Source organism: Lasioglossum baleicum, chromosome 10, assembly GCF_051020765.1.
Source record: "Lasioglossum baleicum chromosome 10, iyLasBale1, whole genome shotgun sequence".
In the NCBI taxonomy this organism is placed as follows: domain Eukaryota; kingdom Metazoa; phylum Arthropoda; class Insecta; order Hymenoptera; family Halictidae; genus Lasioglossum; species Lasioglossum baleicum.
The window spans coordinates 3,771,056-3,787,173 of record NC_134938.1 but is presented as its reverse complement, the minus strand read 5'-3'; the positions used below and the strand labels follow the sequence as shown (position 1 = coordinate 3,787,173).

Genomic DNA, 16,118 nt, shown 5'->3' with positions numbered 1-16,118 from the left:
AGGAATAGTTAAGGTACTTTAAATGTTCGATTTAACGTACCCTTCGAATTTAGAATACAGTGTTTGAAGACTTTTTCATGATTTGGACGAACAGGTGGGGCATTCTTGCGTGAACAAACAATTTTTACTTTGCATAAAGAATCGCAGTATTATTCATCATATGGAGTTTCGTGACCGACGAGATACTGTTGTGGGCACGGGGATAACGTGGAACTTACAGTGACCTGAAATACCGGATCGCTACAAGTTCCACCACCGACGAGACTGTCAGCCTTATGGGAGTTCGTGTCACCCGAATATTTCGGTGTTCTCTTACGCCCTCCAGAATATATTCTGAATGGAGTGAAGAACAGAAGGTCATCGACATGATCTCGTCGGTGCAGGCAGCTACTGAGTAGATTCTCGTCGGTGAGAAGGCAAATCGTCACGGAACCATATTGAGCACCATGAATTGTTACATTCTGTACCGAGCAGATATTTCAGACCAGAGTTGGGCGTTAATCGATTAAAATTTTAATCATGATTGATTGATTAATGTATACGATTAAAAAAAGAAATCGTCGAAAAATCGGCGATTGATTCAATCGATTGATTTAATCGTCAATCGTTGACTAAAAAAAGGAATCATCGAAAAATCGGATGATTTAATCAATTGTTGAAGTTAACCGCCTCATGGTCTATGCATAAATTGTAATAAGGAAGGAGAGAGAGACAGAGAGAGGGAGCAGATAGCGGATGGAGAATTGACAGAAATAATAATATATTTCAACAAAAACATGGTCGTATAGCTTCCCAGGGATAATAACTTCAAACATAAAAGCACGTAAACAGAGTTTTTATTATAGGCCAAATGACAATACACCTAAACTCAGTTTACATTTTTTTCAGAATTCATACAGTTCTGATTACGTATTTCATTTCGAAATTTAAGCAGTTAATCATTAATCAATTATCTGATTGACGATTAATAATCGTTAATCGCAATAAACGACTAAAGTAGAAATTTAATCGTTAACCGCAATTAACTATTAATAAGTATTTAATCGAATACTTATTTAAATACATATATCGTCTGGTTCTATTTCAGTAAACAGTGCGGGAGCACCGACACCGACGAGATATTATCTCGTGAGTGATAGTATTATAAGGCAATTACAGAATATCATTCTTCTTCTTCTTGACGAGTATCTCAAGTATCTAAACAAGTAAATCTAAACGAGTATCTAAACAAATTCTATCGTCGCAACGCTAATTCACAACTCGTTGTGATTTTCTCGCAACACTACCCGAAATCGCGAATGCCTACACCACATCGAGCAGCCGTTTCGAATAAATAATTCTAGTTAAATATTTAGTAATTGTTCATTCATAGTTTGAAAAATATATTATATTCAATAACACAGTTTAATTGAAAGAATAATTGGTACTCACGCTCACGTCCTCTTCTACTTGAAGAAAGCACGATATATATATACGCTGCGTCTTGATTTCGATTATCGAATAATGTCGAATGCTATCGATCTCGGTCTTCAATATTGTTTTTCGATCGATGCATTCTTTTCCCGCGGAATCTGTAACAGGAACAACGAATTCATTAATTTCGACCGATAAACAGTCAGAGATTAAATCAGAATTAATAATTCAATTCAATTTGAATATAAAATCATAATTAATTTTAACGGAAATCAAATAAACTCGATTTCTATCGCACTACACGAATTTAAATACAACTGATCGCCGCGACACAAGAGTAAATCCGCGAATTAATAGCAAATAAATAACTCAAATTGAATATTTATTAATTGTTCGTTGATGTTATGAGAAAAAATGTTGAATAACACAGTATAATTGGAAATATAATTTGTACTCACGCTCACGTACTCTCCTGCTTGAAGAAAGTGCGACATGATGCTACTTCACGCCATTCGATTATCGAAAGCATCGTAGTATCGATCTTGGCTATCTACATATATGATTTTTCGATCCATGGATACGTTCACGTTTTCCCTCTTACATGTAATTCCTGTAACAGAAAGAACAAATTGATTAATATCAATTCACAAACAGCAGAAACTAAAAATCAGAATTAATAATAAATAAATAATTCAATTTTAATAGAAAATCAAATCTAATTTTAACGGAAATGAAATAAACTCGATTTCTGTCGCACGACACGAATTCAATCGTCACGACAGATCAGTAAATCCGAATTAATAGGAAATAAGTAATTCTAGTTGAATATTTATTAATTGTTCATTAACACTTTGAAAATAGTATAATTGGAAATATAATTTGTACTGAATTTGTACTCACGCTCACGTCCTCTCCTGCTTGAAGACAGTACGACACGAAATCCCGTATAGTGATTGGTCTACTCCTATACCTCGTCTCTGCCAATACCAGAGAGGATATCCTCTCCACCAATACGTGGTCAAAATTATTCCTGATTATTCCCTAGATTGGCGCCACAGGCATAGGGCATAGGTAGTCCATGGCCAAGATGGGGACCTGAACACACTAAATCGACCAAGCACTAAAAGCGATCAAAAAGTTTGTCCAGACTCTCTGGCTTTACCCGATAAAAATGACAAGGCTGTTTATTTATTTTGATTTTATGTAATTTTTATCACGATTTGCGCTTGAATAAAGAAAGTTATAGAATCATTTCCTATGGAAGCACGTTTATAATTTCAATAATTATGAAACAAAAGATATGAAACCAGTCATTTGATCGGCAGTGGTAGGAGTAGAATTTCGCGGAGTCCGATTCGATCATTCAGAGTGATTCAGACAGAAAATGAGAAAAGTGTATTGCATATGTGTGCATATGTGTTGCTCAGTGTTGCTGTATGTTCATGTATGTTGCATGTAGGGATCTTAAGTGTTCTGTGGTGGTGTCGCTGGTAAAGCGAATTCTGGGTAAAATAACGTGTATCGTGTCGGCTGTCGTCTGTGAATTTCGACGTTGAGTTCGTTTCAAAAAACGATAAAAATCGACGCGGTAAAATTTTATTACATAATTTCGTTGTAACGTTGAGTTGATTTTCAAATAAAGACATAGTTCTCCGTGGTTCGAGTACTATACGGTCCTTTTTACTAGTTTGTTAGTGACTAATTGTCGTTTGCAGTTCTTGTACCTGCGTGCTTGCGTGAGTGTTCAAATATATCTCCGTCTTACGCGTAAATAGTCACCGTCACAATACTATTGCCAGTGTGTCCGAAATTTTAGTGTTGCAGTTCCAGCTGAGGCCGATCAAACATGATTGACCTTACAGTAAAGACTTTGGATTCGCAAAATCATGCCTTTTCTTTGGAAGACGATGTGAGTATTTTTTTTCCTTGCTATTTTCAAGACAACGAATTCCTACCTCTGCATGTTTATGACTTCTGAACGATATTACTCGCCACAAGAATCTCAGAATTTCATATTACTACCTTTTATGGTATCACTTGCGCATTTAGAAACTGTTACTATGCAGACAATGACGTTTGCAGATCTTCTATATCATACACTATTTAACTCGAAATGTTTGTTATCTTTAACCTGTTACATGTAATTCCTGTATTATGATTAATATTTTTGTAGTGTATCGTCGGTAATATATAAACTTGATTTTACATAAATTCTTCTATATAGTCCATGCATTTACTGTAATATTCATTATTGGCGAATTTTCTTCGTATTTGAACTGTTTTACTTTCGACGCAAGACATCAGATACCTGATGTGTTAATGTACGGTATAATTAAATAAATATGGATTAGTTTACACACAGCAACTTAAGACCTACCAAGTTGTATTGATTTCACATAATTACAGAGTGACAAGTCATACAAATTAATTATTTATCGGTCATTAACATGCAGCAAAACCAAAGAACATACAAATATATAACTAATTTTAAATTAATGTGAAGATCTATAATATATGAAAAACATTTTTATTGATATTTTTTAAAGCAAATTACTGTACGAGGCTTCAAAGAACATATAGCAGAATCAGTTTCAGTACCAGCAGACTCACAAAGACTTATTTATTGCGGTAGAGTTCTTCAAGATGATAAAAAATTAAATGACTATGGTAAAAAATGATTGTCTCATTATAACGATCAAAATAGAAAGAACTAAGAAAACTGTGAAATAATTTCGATACTTGCTATGTAGATGTTAATGGAAAAGTTATACATTTGGTGCAACGTGCACCGCCGCAACCTGGACAAAGAAGAAATGATAACGGTCAAGGTCAAGGCCAAAGTCTTGGAGTACAAATCTGGCAGAATCCACCGGGAACACATTACAGAGTCACTCGAACCCAAGTGCACGGTAATGCCATGTACGTTGGTGCAATGTCAGTGCCACCAGAAATTGTTGAAGGCCATGGTATGATCGCTAGATTACTTAAATGATATAATTTATGGTAATTATTAGATTGCGGATCTTTATGGAAAATAGAAATGTCTGCATTGATTGCGGAACACAGAAGCCAAACAGAAACTTCTTACTTCTTTTAATTATCTTATCGGGTTACCTTCGGTTGGTCGACAACTCATTTCGCCAACACTGTTTTCATCGACGATTTGACCGACAGAAACTTTCGTCGACACTATGTTTTTATCTACACGGTCAAATCGTCGGCGAAATGAGTTGTCGACCAACCGAGGGTAACCCATCTTATCAACCTGAAACTAATACACTGATGCCCTTAAATATTTTTAACATGTCCACTGCTTTAAATTGTGCGAGCCCATTTACGTCATAAATGCATAAAATCCGCAGTCTAGTAATTAGTTACAAAGAGGTATTCCTCTCCGATTTTTATGAAATTTAAGGGAGTAGACTCGTTTCTAGTGCAGTGGCCTACTCACTGCCCTGCGTATACTTCCAAATTAGTCGTCCCTAATTTTCTGGGTTTTCCCTAAGGCCTGGGCAAACCTGGCCTTTGCAGAGTCCCACATCTGATAGACAGATTCGCATGGGCCCGGTAGTTTTCAAGTTTCCACAGCTCGAAGCGTTTCCCTGCCTCTAAGACTCTATATATAGCCCTTACAAGTTAGCAGCAGCTCTCTTGCCTTTCTGACCAGCTTCTTGACGACTACCTACTCGTTCTTATCACTGATAACGTACCATAGCTGGTGTAGTCGATTTGGTATCATCCTGATGCTGAAGATCTCACGTTAGTCCGTATCACGTTATCGTTTATAAATATTTTGTAGATTACAAGGGTGCGGGATACGCCTCTTCATTCCTTGATAATGCAAAGGGTTTTTCAGTAGTCAAAAGCACTAGGTAAAAGATCAATCTAGGCAGCAATCGCCTTCAAAAGTCGTATTTTTAGTTTACGAAGCGTAATTTGCATTATGTAGCTATTTTCATAAAGCTGCGACAGCTACATACTGCTGAGTAATGCAAATTACGCGTTGTAAACATAAAAGTAGGACTTTTGAGAACGATCATAGCCTAGATTGATCCTCTCGAGTGGTGACTCAGAAACACTACTAATAGTTGTTGTACCATTCTTTAAAATATTGTTTACATTATTAAATATATTGAATATACAGAATGGAATTATTCTAGGTTGGAAGAAATGTTTAATTTTCTAGTTAAAATGGCTCCAAGTGCAAAGGGTTAAATATGTTATGCAGCTATACATTTTGAACAACTTTTTCCTTCTCATATACGATGCGCCCACTTTTAGTTCTCAAGATATTCGCAAAAAGCTATTGCTAGTATTGAATTGAGTTTTCCGTATTCGTGCACGCTCTGTAGCAACATAAGCCTACTCCTTAAGAGTACCTCTTTGTAAATAATTACCTAATTTATTTTTAGAAAGAGATAACTTATTTATGTATAATATTCCATTGAACAGCATTACGAGTACCTCAGTTCAGCAACAGGTTATCCAGTAGGCATCTACGCCTGGCGAAACAAATGTTGGACCGTGCGAATACCCTCATGGGAAGACTCGCAGTGGAAATTTCCAGAGATCCAAATTGTCCTACTAATCCTCCTTCTACGTCTGAAATTAATCAACCACCTTCAGCACAGCAAACGCAAGAACAGCAAATAGACACAGATTTGTGAGTACAAAGAGTTTTTTAATAATTATGGACTAATACAGTGATAGAAATCGATGTGTAATACCCGGTCCTCTTAATAGGGTTAATGAAAGTGGATCGATTAATGAGAGCGGATCGATTAACGAAAGCGGATCAATTAATAGCACCAGATTAACAGAAGCTACCGCTGCAGTACTTGCAGCAGCTTTGTCTGCGGCTGGAGCAAGCAATGTCACATTATTTAGAGGCGTGTATATAAACAGAAATTGCATACAAAGCTATTAGGTTGTTGCATCTAATTTGTCTGATTTTAGAATGTTACGAAGCATTTTGATCACGAAATACTATTACATTCTACAGGTTTAATGTACACCGTTCCAAGGCACAAAGCTGATCTCTTAAGCTCTTACCTTCAATTCTTAGTTAGACATCGAATTTTACTTTTAAATAAAGTTTATTTCAATATCGATTAACGCGATTATCGAGAATTCTTTTTACATGAGTGGAAAAATAACATATTAATGATATCATGATGTGATGTTTGGTTAAAATTCGTTGATAGTAAGGACGACTACAAAATTGAAATGACAATCTCGTAAATAAAGAACGAGAACGACCATAAATTAAAATCTACCGTAATACCATTAAGAATCTTGCAATTCATCGCAGAATATGTTGATTAGAGAATGATGCTTAGTTTGATCCATAAGTTTATTTAGAAGTTGGTTACGTTTGCTCAACGTTACTGTTGAAAATCGGACATTTCACATGCAACTACTTAACATTACACATGTATCTATGTATGTAATTGTAAAATACAAAAGCAGAAGGCAGTGACAACAATGTGGAGGCACCAGCGAATGATACCACTGAGGATAACCAGCCACAATCAGGTACACAACAATCTCAACCATTGCAGTCTGAACAACAGGGATCCGCATCAACTAGTGATTCATCTACTAGCGAAGGACAATCAAGGAGACGATCTAGATTACAGTAATGACATTTATAGGGATCCTGAAATATTTAAATACGATATATACATTTAATGTATTCCATGTTTTTAGAACACCGCGACCCCCGCTGATGGCAGCATTATTAGGACAGTTATTGAGTGCTCAGGACTCTTTACGACCTTACATTGAATCTTATCGCACACTTATGCTTGAAGACCGGGTATTACCTCAAGGTGTAAGTATATCATATTCTCCAATAAATTCTGCTAACAAATTACAGTAAAAAGTCCCAATCTAAGTCAATTCAATATGTACTCGCTCCTCGGTTGCGAGTACGTACGCTGAAGCAAATCTGTTCTTCAGAAAACTAAAAAACCACATAAATTCTTTATCCTCACGTGTTCATTCCTATTTTTTTCATTAATAAATAGACACTACGAAGAAATATGCGTTTTCTTGAATACACATACAAGAGGCAACATTTTGAACAATATCTACATTAAATAGATGATAACGTAAATAAAATGTAAATAGATAAGTACAAAAATGGAAACTTATTTTGTTTCTCTTTTTGCGATTTTCTCCGAAACGAAGCAAAAAGGAGCAAATCTCTAAAAGACTTTTTGTCTTAGTTTTTCGGTCTCCTACTCCTGAAGTTTTGCCATTTAAATTCGGGACACCCTGTATAAAAATTAGTAGATCTCCCGTTTCGAGGAAAAAAGCAGGCGAACTGACTTAGAAAGGTCTCCTCTGTCGGACTTATAATGGGACTTTACCGTATTGCAGTCTGAGCAATCATTTCTATTAAACCACAAAACCATTAATATGTGTAGGAAGGACCTGGAAGTGTTGAAGAAAGTCAGACAATAGTGAACGGTGTCAGTGAATGCTTGCACTACTTGTCTCACGCTTGCCACGCATTGAGCGATATAATTGTTGATATGAATCAGGAACCACCCAGAAATCTGAGATGTAGACCAATCATGATTCAACAGTCGACTATTTTGCAACCTGGAGTTCCCATTCAGGTAGAGGTGAAGCTGAGTAATTATTTGTATTTCAATGTTTCTATGGAATCTATCGACTACTAGGACTCATTCGACAATGGTTATATTTGCAGGCCCACTTTAGTATCCACGGACAAAATTCGAATAACAATAATACTAACGAGGAGAGTGGTCAAAGTGCGAATACGACTGCACAACCAGAATCAAGTGAAACCAACTTTGAAAGTAACAGTCAGCAACCAGAACCAGATGCTAGTGCTCAACAACAGACAGAGCAGCAAGAACAAACACAATCGCCATTTGGTACGTGTAAATAAATTATTTCACAAAAGATAAAGAAAACGGTTTGAGAGATGATCAACATTATACTTCTCAGGTACAGTTTTCAACTTACCAAACGATATGGTGGTAATGGCGGTTAATCCTGAAGGTAATATGGATACTGGATCGGGAAGTGAACAGGCTCAGCCTGGTGAAAATAATAATAACAACAACAATAACAACAATAACGGTGGTACGTGCTAAATGAAAAACTAGAGGTGTGCAGGAACCTGAATATGTCCGATAACCGACCGTTCTTTTCTACGTTCGGCGCGGTCGACGTGACCACAAAAAATAGTATCTAATCCTGATCTATGTCACAACGCAGAACCGAGAATTGACTGTATATGATTACTGTAGTAACACTATGCGAGGGAAGACTGTAATCCCGACATTTTCGAATTCTCGCATACCTCCATGAAAAATACTTGTTGCTGTGAGTTTTACAAAGTATCTCTTCGTAGGAAGAATAAGCGGTGCTACCGGTGCATTTTCCTGGAGTACACCGCCCGACTTTATACGAAACATAGTGGAAGCTGTCGCTGGTCATATAGTACAAGGTGGTATTACTTCCACCACAATTTCTACCCAACATCTTCCAACCGGGGGGCAACAAACAGTTTCATCGCTCGATGGAAATGCAAATGCTGGACAAAGTACGCAAGCACGGTATGTCCACAATATTTTATATTTACAATGCGTAATTGTAATTAACCCTTTCGCTACAATGGACGAGATAATTAGAGTTTTATTGTTTATTTTGTATGGAATGCAGAGGGATAATTGTAATCGATGCAGCTGATCTAATATGCAAAAGTACCACATAACAATGGAATGTGTAGTTCGCAAAACAAAATGGCCGACGGAAGGAAACCAGATACTTCTCTAAAAACTGTTTCACCATGCTTTCAAGCATTCCATACAAAATAGACAATCAAAGCTTTAATTGTGTCACATATGCAGTATTTTATATTTCGTAGAAACGAGATACATATCTCGTCCATTGTAGCGAAAGGGTTAATAGACTTCTAATCTATTCGATTGTAATTGATTTGATTATTATCGATTTTAGAAGTAACGTTGGTACTCATCCTACCACAGCAACACAAACTAGAAGCACATCGCGACAACAAGCACATCCTTTCAACATTGAGAGGAGTATAGATCAAATGCTCGAGTTTGACCCATATCTTCCTTGCAATTCGCACCACCTTCGACCAACACCATCTACAACAACCAATACTGTCACCTCTATGTTGCAAAGACCTCGAACAAGTCAACCATCGACAACTGAAAATCAACCTCAAGCTCAGACAGGTACAGACTTAGAATAGCTATCGGATGATAATTATTACTAGACTGTGGATCTCCATGCATTTATAGCATCTGAATATTTACCAAAAATGCTGGAACGTGAAATTCGATAGAATTTGGTACGATTTTTACTTATTCCAGATCTGCTAAAGGCTACTGCCACTGAAAATAAGATTTAATTAATTCCAGTTTATTAAATTTTGCCCACAAAAATTGAGAATTTTATGAATATCCGCACTCTAATTATTACGAACTGTTGTACCTGTACAAAATATAATTATTATTTAAATTGTTTTCAGCAACAACATCAGCGACTACTACCAGTAACACTAGTTCTACAAATACCACTTCGAATACTAGTACATCATCGGCATCGCCATCGTCGTCGTCTACATCGGCACAAAGTCCTCTTGTGAATTTACTGCGACGAACATTAGGAGGGGCCATAGCTGGTCAATCACAACCAGCCACTTTTAGTAGCAATAGTAACAGTACGTAACCAAATATGATACAAGCAACGAAACGCTGCAATTCAGAGGTCCGAAATAACTTGATTGCGGATTTTTATGCAAAAATAATCGTCATCGATAATGGTTACTGGTAACCAAAATAATTTTAGTCATTCATAATAGTTACATATAGGGGTTCCTACGTTTAATTAACAAACTTTTGTTGGGTCATTCCACGCGAAAACGGACACTTTTTGGAGTAAAATTTCGGATTTTTCAAATGTTCATCTTTTTAAAAAGAGGTCCCTAAAGGGGACACTTAGGGCTATAGCCTCATTTTTTTCAATTTTTTAAAAAGTGGCCCGCTAAATGGTGAAAACACATTTTTTTCAAATGACAACATTTTTACTAGATAATCTTGTGTTTTCACTATAATCTCCCAAAACCTCATTTTCATCTGTTTGGTAGTTCTAGACTTATGATTCAATGAAAAAGGGTGACACGTTTTTTACACGTCAGTAAAATCAACAATTTTTAAGATATCGAAAAATCCTTTGAAATTTATTCATAGGTCACTAAAGACTATATTTAAGTTTGGACAAAATCCAAAATTTTACTCCAAAAAGTGTCGGTGATTCGCGTGGAATGACCCGGTTACGAATACATAGCTTTAAATTTTACCTTATAACTAGACAGCGGAATTTATGCATTTATGACAAAAATTTTAATCGATTAAAATTATTTACACAAGGAACAAATCTTTATTCAGCTTCGTTTCCATGCAAACGATGTATAAACATTTCATTTTGCATAAAGATCCGCTATCTACTGACAACAATTACGCGATGTCTGCTACAATTTAATGTATTAACGTGTACTTGTTTTGTTAAATTGAAGATCCTGAAGCGACTGTTGAAGACGCGGCTCCTGAAGGTGCAGTTTTTGATCTAGCAAGGAATATTTTCTATGTATGTAGATGTCCGAATTTAGCAGCGGTAGTAGAGGAGTATGTTGATTCCTTACATGTGAGATTCTTATTTATTAGGGAAAATGTGGCTCACATTAAATTTGCTACATTTCATTAGGTCTTTAAACGTGGGTCAGAGACAGGGAGGAAGAGTACGTGGAATAGGTACAGGAGATTTACCGCTTTACGCAATAGTATTTGGCCCGCGGAGTGCAAGGAATGAAGGGAACTTCTTTCTGGACTTGACTTCATTGGTGGTAATTAGAGAAGCATGCTCTTTACAACTAATATTATGTACCTACGCCATAATAACACCGAATCATTTTTACGTGAAACAATTAGTTACAAAACCTGACATTAGACGATTTCATAAGTTTACGACGTGGATCATGGAGTCCAATTTCTCATCAAAGAGTGCCAGTATTAGAATTCCTGGTATATACTTTTCCACAATCTTCTTCGGAAGAGATTCAAGAGCAGGCTACGAACGAGTTGCTGTCGCAGATTAGACCCCATTTGCAAAGCGTGTTTGCAGGAGAAGAGACTAATAGTAGAAATGGTTCCCGTATAGATATTGTCGCAACTATAGAATCTTTGCTTCAACGTCATATCAAACATATTGTACAATTACTGTTCAGTAATGGTTCGTATAATTTCGAAATTATTTGCAGTACAACACACTGTTTCCAATAATATTCTAACCCAAGTTTTTCTTCTTCTAGATATTACCAATGGCACGTTCGGACAAGAAACTTTCAATATTCTACAGACTTTAAAGAAACAATTACGTGCAGTACTTCGATATTCTATTCGTGGTGTCCGAACAAGGTTCGAAGGGATTATGACACGTTTCCTGGTGAGTTCCCTACTTCCTTTAATTCATTTAATCCTGTAGTCGTCGACTAAGTATGGAATTAATAGATTTATATTTTGAATAGTCTGGAAGATTGCAGCGCAGTGAGAATATTTTAGGATCGTGGTGGCGAGATGTATTTATGTCCACGAATACTGAAGAGGGACAATTAACCGATGCGGAGATTATTGCCCTATTAGTATACAAAACACCTTCCTCTCAACTATCAGCAGTACCTTCAGAATCATCGCACCAACCTTCAGAAGCACAGTCTGAAACAGAGGTAAATTACAGGCAAAGATTTCCTTAATGAAAAATGGAATTGTATCACTATAGCCTGTGGATAATATGTATTTCTATAGCCAATGGAGACTGAAGTTGTGGAAGAACGGATTAGTTTAGAAACCCCAGCACCAGACGATGGTGAAGATATTCCAGAGACGTTTCCAAATCATGAACTGTTACCTTCGGTAAGTTTATCCTTCCGTATGTTTGCAGTTAAAAATTAGGAGGAAAATCGGGTCGGAAAATCTCGGGATTTCCGAGAGCTTCGAGAACCCGAACGACATTCCGCGACTAGTGCTTCGGGTTCTCGAAATTCTCGGGAATCCCGATACGTATTTTCGATCCTCGAAATACAGCGAGTCCCACTAATATTCGGATACTCTTCGAAAGACGATAACTTATTTAAGAAGTTGGAACAATTGGTTAGCTACACATGAAAAAATTGCAAGTTGTCGGAATTGCAGAGAGACTTCTAAAAGTTGTATTTTTCAACTTTTTTATGAGGGCTTATATGGAAAATTTAGAAAACACGTTTCGTAGATATGTATCAATTAAAAATACTGAGAATGTCGTCAAAATTTTTGTCGAAATCGGTCGACGTTGCAATGAGTTTACAAACGTTTAAATATTTAAATAATTCGAATTACGCCTCGTAAACGAAAAATAGGACTTTTGAGGGCGATCGCTTTTATCTAGCGCTTTTGACTGCCGAAAAACCCCATCTTCGCACCCTTGCAATCGTGGAAAACGAAAGTTTACCCCCTTAAAAGTAACTGATACATGTTCCCATGTAAAAGTGACAAGATTGATTTTATTTGGACTTTATGCGGATCCAGTTGTAACACGTGCTCTACTTAAGATATATCTATACAATGTACATTAATTTCCGCGTAATTAGCGCGAGTCTACCCCCTAAATGCCAGACAGTTGGGACATTTGCAGATAAAACACTGTACATACATTGTAAACGCTGGTAATAGAAAAATTCTTTCACATTGTAGGACTGGGTGCCAATCATTGCTCGGGATGGCGTAAGACAACGCCGTCAATTACAGACACAGGGCATGACAAACGGAGGTGTAACGACCTTCAGCGATGCCTATTTAGGCACATTGCCCACTAAACGGCGTAAATTAATCGAACAACAGAAACCACGATTATTGGTTAGCCCTACGCCGAATCATTCTGCAATATCTGCATCCATGGAACGTTTAGTCAGAGAAGGTGTAACCCGTGCGGGAGTTGAAGAAGTTGATGGCGCTGCCATCGGGGTCGCAGTAGATCCCGGTGTTAGACGCGCATTTGGTCAAGCAATAAGACATTGCTTGAATCCACGCAGATACGAATCCCCAGATTTCCCAGACTCCACACGTTTTCCTAATGCTACGAAATATTTTGCAGATCAGGATAGACCACCTAAATAATAACGCATTCTAAGCACAAAAATGAGTTTATAATAACTTAGAATAATTATAAAGGAGACACCAGGTAGCTTTAAAGAACAAGTGAAAAATTTCAGCGACCAAGGAAAACATAAGATATATTACACAATGTATAACCACAAATATTAATAATCGTAACTGTATACGCGAGTTTAATTAAAGATACAATGACTATGATAACAAATCTGAAATATCTTGAAATAATATCATACAATGGAATATTATGTAAACTGTTAAATTTCTTTAATCGACATAGCCTGTAGTCTTGTGAGGTACTTCTGATTTTTCAATGTAAAAATATGTTAAATAATTCATGCTGTACTTGTACGTTATTAAAAACGACAGTATAATCGGCTGCTCGTACTGTTCCATTGTAATCCCTTCATGCAACACTATATTAGCTATTATTTTATACACTCCTCAAAAGAATTAAGGCACCACTTGTGCGAACCCGAAAAATTGCCGTATCGATATCGTTAAACAATGGTTTGGAAGCTTGAAACCTCTAGTTTCGGATGCTCTGTTTCAAATTGTTGCTATGTTCGCTTTTTACAAAGTTAAAAATTTTGTGCAACTTTGGAACATCACACGGGGAGTAACAAATTTTTTTGATAAATCGCGTCAATATCATTTGGAAGGGTTATCTTTCCTGTGTAAATTGTGTGGTTGTTGAATATTGTGCGATTTTTTTATCCGAGTTATTCAACATTGAAGTAAATATGGGCTTTTTAACTTTAACTGGCTCCGGAAAGCGAAAAAATTATCGTAGAATTTTGTGCAAAGAGCAATAGAAAGAGCGTTTCTTTCTCTTCGAAACACTCCTTTTGTTTTTTCAATTTCATTAACATTTCGATATACCAGGTGTTTCTGAAAACATGCTTAAAAAATGCACAATTTCCATTATTCCTTTAACTCGCTGTATCTCGGCGAGAAATGATCGTAACACCATGATCCGAACGTCAGATTGAAGCAGAGATTCTGCTGATTCGAATAAGTACCCCACGAACTCGCTGCGACAATTTTTTACCTTTGGCAGCTGTGTTTGAAGTTAGTGCTTCGCGTTCAAACTCATTCTTCTCTGAGCCTTAAATGAAAGAACATTATACTTTTTTTCGACCTAACTTTATATATATTGTTCTTATATTCTTTTTTTTTATATAAAGTAAGTTGTCAGGAAATATATTTAAAATAATAAGAGTAAAGTAAAAAGGAACGGGTAATAAAATAAAATGTATATTACAGTTACAGTTTCCATAAATATTTATACAGAATGAGATACGGCAACGATTCCCCTTTCCCCTCTAGGTACGCTTTATTAGCTTCGTGGTACATACATACTGTGACTTCTCAACAGACTGTGCCGCATTCGTCATCTGATAGAATTGTAAGGCAAGGGGTCAAATACTTTTTGAATCGAAGACCTACCTCTCACAGAAATTGCATGAAAGTCCTTGTGCAATCTGAAATGTGTTCATAAATTAAGATGCAATGGAAATGCAGCGAGGCCGTCACTGTTTCAAATGATTAAAAATCATTCAAGCAAGTAAGACAATCGACTCTTCACTTTTTAAGCGCGCATTATAATGATATTACCTACTACATATAAGCTAGCATAAACCGAGCGTCGTCGGTCGCTTATCAATCTTCTCCCAAGTATGTTCCAACCAATCATCATGATCCTTTTTCTCGGTCCTTCTCACGCTAAACAGAAAATATGCGCTGACGGTTTCGGGCCGCGCGAAATAAAAGCTCGTTCGTTCACAGTTACCTCGTAAATTGCGAAGTCGCTGACTAATCGTGTCGTAAATATTCAACGAAACGGGAACGCGCGAAAATGGCGTAGAAACATGTGTGTACGGCGTACGGTAAACGAGAATGTAAAAGCGGGCACTTCAAAATGACGAGAAAGAATACCAACGAAATCTAGAGATGGCGACAGTTACGAAAGGAGACGAATGGCGAACCGAATTTATGAGAGCTCAAAGAAAGGAACTGTTACTCGAAATTTCATGTATTTCACATTTTACAGGGTGTCATCCTTAGACCATATACAGTAATGTCTCTATCGACGCAAAAAGGCTGTACACGCAGGACGCAAAAAAATATAAAGGTGAATTCTTCTCGATCGAAAATTAAATATATAATAAATTTCATGATTTCGCCGCAGGGTTCGATCATTTATAAAAAAACAGCAAATGTGCAATTAATTAAACATGCTTCACCATGTAACACCAATATTTAATCTTTTTTATCATTACTTATTTTTTTATGAAACTTTCGTCAATATATTCGTGGCATTTTTCTGATTAAAAAAAGACCAAACACGATATAATTCCAACTGTTTTCGATCAGTGATCGAAACATTCATCGATCCAGAGGTGTAGATTCACCCGTATATAAGACGAATGACCATTACTTTTTATACACCCTGTACAAGCCAAACATTCGACGACAACGGCACGCTATTGT

General features: G+C 36.6%; 1 protein-coding gene and 1 long non-coding RNA gene across 3 annotated transcripts; one reads left to right on the top strand and one right to left on the bottom strand.

The window, feature by feature from the left end:
- The first annotated feature begins 2,895 nt into the window (after window positions 1–2,895).
- Window positions 2,896–13,833, top strand: LOC143213140 (uncharacterized). 2 transcript variants are annotated; one of them, XM_076432739.1, is made up of 21 exons: window positions 2,896–3,149; window positions 3,230–3,322; window positions 3,960–4,080; window positions 4,164–4,379; window positions 5,866–6,076; window positions 6,157–6,302; window positions 6,883–7,051; window positions 7,123–7,246; window positions 7,845–8,039; window positions 8,132–8,321; window positions 8,395–8,532; window positions 8,804–9,008; window positions 9,412–9,656; window positions 9,953–10,144; window positions 11,000–11,108; window positions 11,188–11,326; window positions 11,412–11,712; window positions 11,792–11,925; window positions 12,008–12,205; window positions 12,285–12,392; window positions 13,209–13,833. In XM_076432739.1, the coding sequence occupies exons 2-21, from the start codon at window positions 3,260–3,262 to the stop codon at window positions 13,629–13,631; spliced, it is 3,627 nt and encodes a 1,208-aa protein (XP_076288854.1). In that variant the 5' UTR covers window positions 2,896–3,149; window positions 3,230–3,259; the 3' UTR covers window positions 13,632–13,833. The 2 variants fall into 2 exon arrangements, with proteins under 2 accessions (XP_076288854.1, XP_076288853.1); XM_076432738.1 differs by having other exon boundaries at window positions 7,845–8,045.
- Window positions 13,834–13,959: 126 nt separating this feature from the next.
- On the bottom strand, window positions 13,960–15,903 carry LOC143213147 (uncharacterized). Its single transcript, XR_013009879.1, has 3 exons — window positions 15,243–15,903; window positions 14,890–15,109; window positions 13,960–14,733 (listed from the first exon to the last, which is right to left on the bottom strand). It is a non-coding gene; the product is annotated as an uncharacterized LOC143213147 (long non-coding RNA).
- Between the last annotated feature and the right edge of the window lie 215 nt (window positions 15,904–16,118).